This window comes from Podarcis filfolensis (assembly GCF_964270895.1).
Source record: "Podarcis filfolensis genome assembly, chromosome: 14".
Lineage (NCBI taxonomy): Eukaryota > Metazoa > Chordata > Lepidosauria > Squamata > Lacertidae > Podarcis > Podarcis filfolensis.
Window position 1 is genome coordinate 47,451,635 of NC_139616.1, and position 11,057 is coordinate 47,462,691.

General features: G+C 44.7%; 1 protein-coding gene across 4 annotated transcripts; it reads right to left on the minus strand.

Annotated features, from left to right (window-relative positions):
* Positions 1-765: 765 nt before the first annotated feature.
* On the minus strand, positions 766-8,482 carry ZFAND2A (zinc finger AN1-type containing 2A). 4 transcript variants are annotated; one of them, XR_014541526.1, is made up of 7 exons: positions 8,330-8,482; positions 7,046-7,141; positions 5,924-6,018; positions 5,555-5,686; positions 3,334-3,485; positions 2,337-2,531; positions 766-920 (listed from the first exon to the last, which is right to left on the minus strand). XR_014541526.1 is itself a non-coding variant. In XM_083585942.1 (7 exons), the coding sequence occupies exons 2-7, from the start codon at positions 7,098-7,100 to the stop codon at positions 902-904; spliced, it is 522 nt and encodes a 173-aa protein (XP_083442068.1). In that variant the 5' UTR covers positions 7,101-7,141; positions 8,330-8,482; the 3' UTR covers positions 766-901. The 4 variants fall into 4 exon arrangements, 3 of the variants coding, with proteins under 3 accessions (XP_083442068.1, XP_083442069.1, XP_083442070.1); XM_083585942.1 differs by having other exon boundaries at positions 2,337-2,405; XM_083585943.1 differs by having other exon boundaries at positions 2,337-2,405; positions 7,046-7,191; positions 8,330-8,454.
* Between the last annotated feature and the right edge of the window lie 2,575 nt (positions 8,483-11,057).

Sequence of the window (11,057 nt, forward strand, 5' to 3'; positions counted from 1 at the left end):
CACTGCCCAACTTTAAAGCCATAATCTCACATTTGAAAAATTTAGGCCTCCATGCTCTTGATAACACTATTGAACTCGGGCAGCTGCTTTCACTGTACCCCTTTTGGCACGTGCTAAAAATATTGTTTAGACAAGCCAGAGCTAATGTTTAGAGAAAGCCGGTGCAAGTTTTGACGTTTTTAGTCGATTGTTATCTTTACTTTGTGAAAGTTCTAAATTGCTAATTTTTCTTGTCGGTGATTTATTGTCTTATCTTTTTTTTGTTTTTTGTTCTTACAATCAAACGGGGTATAAATTTTATGAAATAAATAAAATTTCCCTATGTAACAAAGAGGGAGGAAATGAAACATTTTATGGGTAGGATCATTTTAGTATTTCATTTTTGAAAGCTTTTCCTCCTCTCTAGTGAGGAGGGATTTGGGGCGGGGCATGGCAGGGGAGAAGAGAAGAGAAGGATGAACACAGGATTTGGCTTCATTTATCAAAGCAGTTTTTGCCAAACTGGTACTTCTAGGTATTTTGAACTGCAACTTCCACCATCCCTAACTGTTGGCCGTGCTGGCTGGTGCTGATGGGAACTGGACGCCAAAACATATCAAGGCCAACAGATTGGCAAAAGCTGGATGGCTCAAGGCATCGTACTTGCAAGTCATTAAACTTGGGGCAATGCAACAAATCTCCTCCTTGCTTCTTGGGAGATTTATCCAACAAGTATAGGACTTGGTTTCAGGTTTTCCAGTGACTGAACTACCAAAGAAGCACCACTATTTGTAAAGACATTTGTTTTTATTGAAGAAATAGACATATAAAAGTAATATAGAAAATACGAAGAAGTTTTAAGAGCTAAATCTGTACAGCAGTAAACAGGACAAGGCAGTTTGGGACCCAGGCTGTGAAAACTTCAGCTTTTTGCTTTGCAGCTGAAAAAACAACAAGCAATTAGTCAACAACAAGCTGCAGCTAACGAAGAACCACCCATTTCTCAGAAGACATCATGTCTCTACTTTTGTAGTACGCCCACATCTTACGTACAGGTGAAACTCGAAAAATAAGAATATTGTGGAAAAGTTAATTGATTTCAGTAATTCAACTTAACAGGTGAAACTAATATATGAGATCGACTCATGACATGACAAGTGAGATGTGTCAAGCCTTTCTTTGTTATAATTGTGATGATCATGGCGTACAGCTGATGAAAACCCCAAATTAACAATCTCAGAAAATTAGAATATTCAATGAAATCAGCAAAACAAGGATTGCAAATTGAGCAAGATTGGACCTCTAAGTAAAAGCACATCTTGCTCTGCGTGTCATGAGTCGATCTCATATATTAGTTTCACCTTTTAAGTTGAATTACTGAAATAAATGAACTTTTCCACGATACTCTAATTTTTCGAGTTTCACCTTTACTTCTAATTTGCAGTATTTCTTTATATATGGGCAAGGTTGGGATGCTCTCAACAAGAAGGAAGTTGGATTATCTCGCGACAGCATCCTGTACACTCCCAAAGCCAGTGTACTGAGTGGGCCTTGCCAAGAAGCAAGGCTGAGTGCTTAAAAGCTATTTTTTTGCACTGGGTAGCCCCAAGGAGACCTGGCGAGAAAAGAGCTTTTAAGCTCTCGGCCTTGCTTCCCAGGCAACATCCACTCAGCACGCCAGCTCTGGGACTAGTAGGGATACGTTCTCCCACTAAGATACACTCTTTGAGGTAGCCTCGGCCCAAGCCATATAGCTAGTGGCCCTCCAAAGTCCAAGTGCAAAATGAAGTGGATGCTACAAGTCTGGGTCTGCCCACTTCTGTGGTACATGTCAGGTGAGATTCTGCTCCAGTTATTAGGTTCAACAGACATGGGAGGAGCACGCCAGCCCCATTTAATCCAGAATGTGGCTGCCAGACTGGTGAATGGGAGTGGCTGCCAGGGCTGTATAACACCGGTCCTAAAAGATCCACACTGGCTCCCAGTACATTTCCAAGCACAATTCAGAGTGTTGGTGCTGACGGCCTCGGTCCTGTATACCTGAAGGAGCGTCTCCACCTCCATCATTCAGCCCAGACACTGAGGTCCAGCTCCGAGAGTCTTCTGGCGATTCCCTCACTGCGAGAAGTGAGCTTACAGGGAACCAGGCAGAGGGCCTTCTTAGTAGTGGCGCACACCTTGTGGAACGCCCTCCCATCAGATGTCAAGGAAATACACATGACTTTTAGATGACACCTGAAGGTAGTCCTGTTCAGGGAGGTTTTTAATGTTTGAGGTTTTCTTCTCTGTGTGTGTGTGTTTTAAATATTTTGATGGAAGCCGCCCAGAGTGGCTGGGGTTACTCTGTTGTTATTTACCTGTTCTGCAGAACCCGGTGGTTGAGAGACATCTTGTTTGATTCCAGCGATCTCATCAGAGCAGCACATCTGCAAGGAAACAGCCACACTCAGCATTCTGCATGCACCTGCCAGCTGTGCCACTTCTGGGTTTGCGCAGGAATACCCCTTCCATCATTCAGGAAGCCTCACTGCACAAGGCAAAGGTCTCTTTGCCTGCGGGGGACAGGACATTTTGCCACAGGAGAAAAAGGGGGGGAAAGCTGACATTATTCAGAAAGACCAATACAGTGGACCTGCAGATTACATTACCTTCGGGTAACGTAACTTTCAGGTTGCAAACGCGGCAAACCCAGAAGTGTATTCTTCCGGGTTTTGCCATGCGCACGTGCGCAGAAGCAGCACCTCTACTTGCGGAATTTCGGGGTACGTACGGACCCTTGGAATGAATTACATTCGTATCTCGAGGGTCCACTGTACATGTTTTAAGGTCTAAGTCCACACTGCTGTCTATTGATCACGTTAGACTTATGCAAGCCTTTGGCAAGACAGCATACAAATAAAATGATGTATGCATGGATGCATGTGAGCTGGCTTGCAGAAGGCCTCGGAAGTTCACAAGGCCACACTGGCTTTAAAACCTTCAAGAGGATTTAAAACATTTAATATTTTCTGCAGGCAGCTTCTTGAGCCAGCAGAGAAGTTCTAGCCAGCAGCGGAGGAAGCCTCTCGGACACCTGGAGCAGTGCGCCCATAGGGGCGGGGTGAACCACCCATAGGGACGGCACAGGGCGCATGGCACCCATAGGGATGGGGCACGCCGTGGGGTGTCAGCCGACCTACAGCTGGGAGGGAGGCAGCGGGTGGACAGCGCGGAGCCTGCGGGTGCCCGAGAGGCGTGGCTCAGGCGCGCTGTAGGCCCTGTGGTGAATGCCACCCGCTATTTTTTTGCCCCTGTCAGGGTGACACCCAGGGTGGACCCCCCCCCCCCGCCAAAAGCCCCTGGTTCTAGCCTTACCCAGCTTTGGAAATGGCCCGGGCTTGTCCTTTGCAGGCATGGTCCAGAGGATGTCGGTGTTTCAGACAGAAGTTCCCCTGACACTGGTCGCAAACCAGCTTCATCATCTCCCTCTTTTTGCAACCTGGCTGGAAGCACTTGTGTGTGAAGATCTAGATTAAGAAGGAAGTCGAGTTACAACTGGACCAGGAAAGTTGACTGACTCGCAAGGATTCCACAACTGCCTACCATTTTAATGGTTGCAATCCCCAGGCATGCTCACCTAGAAGCAAACTCCATTTAACTAAGAGGGACTTGGGTGAACTGGTCTAGTATTGTGCTGCTAATAACCAAATCCAGTAAGAGAATCTGGCTTCCCTGTAGTGCAATGGAAGGGAAGCTTTTTCAGCTCCAGGGCCACATTCCCTTGAGGGCAGGCTTCCAGGGGCCACACACACAGTGGTGGGCAGGTCAAGGGATGCAACTTTTACCTTTACATAAACTACATTCCAGCCACACAAAACGGAAGTGTGCACACACACCAAAAGGCTCAGGACCACGATACCTTAAGGACTGTCTTGCCTCATACAAATCACAGCTGATGTAGAATTTGGGGGTTAGGTTGCTCACCAGAACAAGAGAGCTTGGAAATATTACACCGTTCCTAGCCTGATTGCACTGGCTGCCAAATAAGTTTCCAGACCCAATTCAAAGTGCTGATTTTGACCTATAGATATTTTAATGGTTCAGGACCACAATATCTCAAGGACCAACTCTCCCTATATGAACCTATCTGGTCCCAAAGATCATCCTCTGAGGCCTTTCTTTGTGTGCCTCCTCCATGAGAGGTCTGGAGGATGACAACACAAAAAAGGGCCTTTTCTGTAGTGGCTCCCCATTTGTGGAATGCTCTCCTCAGGGAGGTTTGTGTCTTCATTATACAGTCAAACCTTGGCTCCGTTTTGGAACATTTTGGCTCCTGAACACCAAAAACCTGGAAGTAAATGCTCCGGTTTTCAAACGTTTTTCAGAAGCCAAACATTCAAAATGTGGCTTCTGCTTGAATAATAATAATAATAATAATAATAATAATAATAAATTTTTATTTATACCCCACCCTCTTCGGCCAAGACCAGGCTCAGGGCGGCTAACACAGAATATAAATACAGTAAAAACATTAAAAATAAAACAACCAAAAAAACCCCCCCAAACAAACAATTGATTAAAATACAAGTTGGAATACAGTGCAAGAAGCTCTTGCAACCAATCAGAAGCCGTGCTTCAGTTGTCAAACATTTCAGAAGTCGAAAGGGCTTCTGGAACAGATTATGTTCGACAGCCAAGGTTTGACTGCACACCTTTGGGCGTCAGGCGTTTCCCTTCAATAAGGCCTTTGGCTGATTAAATAACCTATGGCCTTTAAAATGTGTTTCTGGGAGAGGGATTATTGGTTGTTGTTGCTGTTGTTTCTATTACACGTATTTTGTGTTTTTTATATTATGATTTTATGTATTGAACCACCCTGAGATCTACGGACGAAGGGCAGTATACAAAATTAATAAATAATAATAGCCAGGGACGCGGGTAGCGCTATGGGTTAAACCACAGAGCCTTGGGCTTGCTGATCAGAAGGTCGGCGGTTCAAATCCCCGCAATGGGGTGAGCTCCCGTTGCTCATTCCCTGCTCCTGCCAACCTAGCAGTTTGAAAGCACGTCAAAGTGCAAGTAGATAAATAGGTACTGCTCCGGCGGGAAGGTAAACAGTATTTCTGTGTGATGCTCTGATTTGCCAGAAGCGGCTTAGTCATGCTGGCCACATGACCCGGAAGCTGTACGCCGGCTCCCTCGGCCAATAAAGTGAGATGAGCGCCGCAACCCCAGAATCGGTCACAATTGGACCTAAGGGTCAGGTGTCCCTTTACCTTTACTAGTCAGGGAAATGAGAGGTATCGCAGTTAAGAACACTTCCCAGCCAGCCAAAAGCACTATTGATCCAGTGAAGAGCTTACAGTATAAATTTTGTGAAACAACTTAAATATAGCTGTTTTCTTCGAAATTCTTAGGGGCCTGCAAAGAGGAACTTTGGAAATCTGTGTCCTTGCCAAAGTTGGGTTGCCAGCTAGGAAAGTGTTTGAGTGTCTCTTGATTAAAGATAAACTGGATACAGAGCAAGGACCTCACAATATTGCGTCATCTTGAACTGCTGTGTACATCCAGTATAGCTTTGGGAAAAGGTGCTAACCTTTTGCTTCTGCTGAGCAGAATCACGTTTGCAGTCTCTGTCCATGTGGGCACTAACAGCAGCATCCGGCACCTCTCCCTTCTTTACTGGGATGGGAGTGTTACAGAGAGGACAGACTGGAACTTGCACATCCTGAAAAAGCAACTGGATATTAGCGAGGAAATATGGCGGCAGAACTCAGGTGTGTTAAGGTGCAAAGTCTGCACTCCATCATGCACAACCCCATCCCTGCTTTGGTCCTACGAACAGCACGTGTGTTGTTATCTACAGCTGCTTCTTTTCAAAAAATGTCAGCTATTCAGTTTTGCAGCGCTATTCTTCATTTCCCACACACTAGTCAAGTTTCACCCTTTCTGCAGTTTACATTACCTTCTGGTATGCAGAGGAACACCTGTGCCGGTTATACGCAAAGTGGTCTTTGCAGAAGACCTCACCGCATGCATCGCATTTCAGAGGTAGAAAGTCTACAAGGAAAAAAAGAGAAAACACACCTAGTTCAAGGAAAATGTGGGATGAGGAGTCACATATAACCAACATAAAAGGTAAAGGGACCCCTGACCATTAGGTCCAGTCGTGGCCGGCTCTGGGGTTGCGGTGCTCATCTTGCTTTATTGGCCGAGGGAGCCGGCGTACAGCTTCTGGGTCATGTGGCCAGCATGACTAAGCCGCTTCTGGCAAACCAGAGCAGCGCACGGAAACGACGTTTACCTTCCCGCTGGAGCGGTACCTATTTATCTACTTGCACTTGACGTGCTTTCAAACTGCTAGGTTGGCAGGAGCAGGGACCGAGCAACGGGAGCCCACCCCGTCGTGGGGATTCGAACCGCCGACCTTCTGATAGGCAAGTCCTAGGCTCTGTGATTTAACCCATAGCACCACCCATGTCCCTATAACCAACATGCTCAAGTCTAATTAATGCATGAAGGGGTTAAGAGCATAGAGTAAGTTTTTCTGCCAGGCTTAGTTAGGTCACTCCACCTCCCCTTGGGAGGAAGGGTTATCAAGGCTTTGTTCTTCCCATTCCACCATGTGAGGAGCTCTAAGATGGATTATCCAAGCCCTGAAGCACCTGTTGTGGCCAGTTTTACTGTAAACTGCCCAGAAAGGCATTGGTTATTGGCAGTATAGAAACACTGTAAGCAAGCAATATGGTTATATTTGCTTTTTTGCAATGCAAGCCACTTGCATTTGCAATGGAAGGTGGAAAAGGGGGGGGGGAGAAATAAGTCAAGGCTGGGGACTTTGCTGCCCTCCAAATGTTCTTGGGCTCCCACCTCCTCTCACTGTAGACAATGGCGAGCAACAATGGGAGCTTTACTCCAGGAAGGCCACAGGTTCCCCATCCCTGATACAGACTCCTCATTTATTACATGCTCTTTATATCTCTGTAGCCGCTCCTTCCTGCTCTGGTTGTCTGCCTGATACCATGGCACTCTACCCTTAAGGAAAGGTCCAAACGCAGCATCAGCACCCCCCTGAGCAGGTTCTCACCTAGCTGCTTGCAGGTCTTCTCAGAGCAGTGTTTCCCCAAATCTGGAAACTCCATTTTAGGAAGCAGCCTGCTTTTCTTAAAGAGTTCTTTGTTACCTGTAAGAGGAGGTTCTACTGGTTTAAATGCATCAGGTTTTCCAGGAAGCCTGAAAATAGGCAATATAAAGTCAGGTGTTTATCTTCCGAGCCACAAATGACCAGGGTCTTCTATTCAGACAAATCACTATGGACATGCTTGCAAGGCTAAATGATATCTAAGTAAACAAGGTGCATAGTAGCACTGTTAGAAGTGCCTCTTAATTCCATAGGAATAAGGAGCTAGAGGTGTGAGCAAGCGTCCAATCAGCCACGGCCTGGATGCATTTCAAGTAAGCTGAAAGTTTTACCCTTGAGAACTGCCTAATGGACATTTGGAACACTTTTATCAGAGAAAACCAGTTTCTCACCCAGCTGAACAAAGACACCAATATCTAAAGGGTTGAATTACAGGTGCCGAGGGAGGCACAAAACACAGAAGAAAAAGCGGAATACAGTGGTACCTTGGGTTACATACGCTTCAGGTTACAGACTCCGCTAACCCAGAAATAGTACCTCGGGTTAAGAACTTTGCTTCAGGATGAGAACAAATCGGGCTCTGGCAGCACGGCAGCAGTGGGAGGCCCCATTAGCTAAAGTGGTACTTTAGATTAAGAACAGTTTCAGGTTAAGTACGGACCTCCAGAACGAATTAAGTACTTAACCCGAGGTACAACTGTATTGACTCAAAAAGTCATGTATAGCTGTATCTTACATTTCCTTATTGGCAATTGTGACAGCTTATTCCCCCCCCCCCAAAAAAAAACCTTTTCTCTGTAATCTGTTTTTTAGTTATTAACATTTAATAAAATGTATCTGAAGAGGCAGGGGTGGAGATCATCTAAGCACAGAGGGAGCAGTTCCTAAACCTAAGGAGTTTCAGAGGGTTGGAGAAGGAAGTTAGACAAACCAGTTAATAGCAAGACAGCATTAACAATGATTTGTATAGTATTTATATTTCTGAGAGGAAAAAAGGACTGGTACAATCCAAAGCAAAGCACCTTTTCACCCCAGCTGTTTTAAGATACTGCATGGAAATGGGAATATTTCTTCACCTACAGATAAAAAATCTCTCCTTCCCGCCTCGTATAATTTAAGGCACAGAATGACAGCAATACAGAAGAATGAAGAAACGAACAGATTCTTTAAAAATAAAGGAAGAGTTAAAGGGTAAATCAGCTGGCAGACCAACGGCAGCACTTTACTTACCGTTTCCCTGATGCCCCAAACTCTGTATTTCTCCGGTTTCTAGTGAAGTTCCAAAAGAGTTGTTAAGTTTCGACTTCTACAGAGCTTTATGTAGGTGGATATTATATGCTGAATCATGCTTCGCTTCTTCCGCTTCGCGGTTCCCCAATCCGAAGTAGCCGGCTTTGACGTCACTGTCCCACCCGACCAATCAAGACGCCATTCGCCCCGCCTGGTTTCTGCTGAATCACGAAAGTGTTGATTGTCGGCGGGCGGCGTGGCAGTGATGGGGGAATTGCGCTGAGTCAGCCTTGCTTTCTCAAGCCCTCCACGCGAGTTAGGGAATCCGCGTGACGTGGTTGGGCATCCTATCCAGGGCCGGATTGAGGTTTGATGAGGCCCTAAGCTGCTGAAGGTCATGGGGCCCTTTATATGTCCAGCTGTCCTTTGTCAACAACAAATTGTCGCTGTTTTTTTGTGTTGAATATATGCTATATGGTAATTTATAGACCTAATAGGTATCCAAAGCCATTTGCACATAACAAAGTATGTATTTTATCAAAGTAATTGTTGAGCTGGAATACAATTAAGAAGAAATATATTAATAGTGAAATAATTATTAAGCTCTAACTTAAAATGATTGGGGGCCCATTGCTTACATCATAGGAGCCTACACAACACAAAACACTGTTGCTGTATTTAGGTTTTATGTTATTTGTTTTTTATCTTATATTTTGGAAATGTGCATCCAGGTTTTTTTCCTTTTAATTTTTTGGGGGGCCCCAAGAGAGAGGGGCCCTAAGCTATAGCTTGTTTAGCTATATTGGAAAGTATTGGAAAGACCCTGATGTTGGGAAAGATGGAGGGCAAGAGGAGAAGGGGACGACAGAGGACGAGATGGTTGGACAGTGTTCTCAAAGCGGCCAACATGAGTTTGACCAAACTGCGGGAGGCAGTGGAAGACAGGAGTGCCTGGCATGCTCTGGTCCATAGGGTCACGAAGAGTCGGACACGACTAAACGACTAAACAACAACAGTATACGTAAATCCGGCACTGACCCCATCCATGCCTTTTGCACACATGCGCACCTACTCGGAAGTAAATCCTATTGATCTCAGGGTGCAGGGGACCGCCTTCTGCATAAAGCGTGCACCTATACAAAGTTTCCCCGTGGCGTTTTGGTGGAGAAGCTGGTAAAATGTAGGTTGGATGAGGTAACTTTTGGATCTGTAGCTGGTTGAGTGACCAAACCCAGTAACGATTCCTCATCATCCTGGAAAAAGGGACAACTGGAATGCCACACCATAGAGTTGTCATGGGCCTGTTTTGTTCAATGTCTTCTTTATAAACAACTTAAGATGACGGAGAAATATATTTTTAAAAATAATAATAATTGTCCAGTAGCACCTTAGAGACCAACTAAGTTTGTTCTTGGTATGAGCTTTCGCTAGTTGGTCTCTAAGGTGCTACTGGACAATTTTTTTATTTTTTTTAATTGGAATTTTATTTACAACATAACATAACCCCCCCACCCCACATACACAAATCCACCCTGATTAAACGTGAACATAACATACAGTGAGCATAACATACAACCATACAAACCATCAAATAAAAGATATCCTGTATCTGGCCTCATTATTTACTTCTTATAAACTGTTTCCTTTATGAATAATTATTAAGGTTTTTCTAATTATAACTTAAATATCCACAAAGTCTCCTGCATACATTAATCAAAACAAGTCCAGGGAAGTGTAGCTAATGCTGGAGAAAAGAGAATTGGGGATCAATATGACCTTTACGGATTGGACAACTGGGTCCAAACTAACAAAATTAATCACAATAGGGACAAATATAAGGTTTTACACTTAGGCAGGAATAACAAGCTGCACAGATATAAGAAGGGGCACACCTGGTTTGTCAGTAGTATATGTGAAAAGGATCTAGGGGTGTTAGTGGACCACAAGCGTAACATGAGCCAACTGTGTAATGCAGCAGCAAAAAAAGCTAATGCTATTCTAGGCTGCATCAACACAAGTATAGTGTCCTGATCCAGGGAAGTAATAGTACCACTCTATTCTACCTTGATCAAACCACACCTGGAATACTGTGTTCAGTTCTGGGCAATACAATTTAAGAAGGTTGTTGACAAGTTGGAACATGTGCAGAGGAGAGCGACCTGTTGGGGGGGGGGAGCTGGGTATGTTTAGCCTGGGGGAAAAGGAGACAGAGAGCTAATATAAAAGCCATCTACAAATATTTAAAGGGCTCTCACATAGAAGATGAAGCAAGTTTGTTTTCTCCTGCTCTGGAAGGTAAGACCCGAACAATGTATTCAAGTTAGAGGAAAGGAGATTCTGACTACACTTCAGGCAGAACTTTCTGACAGTAAGATATGTTCGACTGTGGAACGGACTCCCTCTGGAGGCGGTGGACTTCCCTTACTTGAAGGTTTTTTAAGCAGAGGTTAAAGGTATGAAAAGCTCAAGAGCAGACTAGGCTGTCATTTTCTGGATAGTTAGCAAGCTTCCCTTGAAAGCACAGTCTTCTATTAATATTTTGTTAAACTAGTTGGTGTTAGGAAGTCGCCATGACCAGGACAGGGTGTTCATTGACGGTGACCAAGCTGGATGTTGTGTAAAATCAGGGCATGGGGTCATGTGATCTCCCTATGGCCTTACATCATTCTCACAAGACACTGACTCATGCCTTCACATTGAGCAAACAGATAACAGGCATGAGGTTATT

Bases quoted from the DNA above. Each gene is read 5' to 3' on its own strand.
- ZFAND2A (XM_083585942.1), bottom strand. From the start codon at position 7,100: ATGGAGTTTCCAGATTTGGGGAAACACTGCTCTGAGAAGACCTGCAAG. The intron at 6,019-7,045 runs GTGAGAACCTGC...TTTTCCTTGTAG, and splicing joins GAAGACCTGCAAGCAGCTAG to ACTTTCTACCTCTGAAATGC. The intron at 2,406-3,333 runs GTAAGGCTAGAA...GTTTCCTTGCAG, and splicing joins CGGGCCATTTCCAAAGCTGG to ATGTGCTGCTCTGATGAGAT.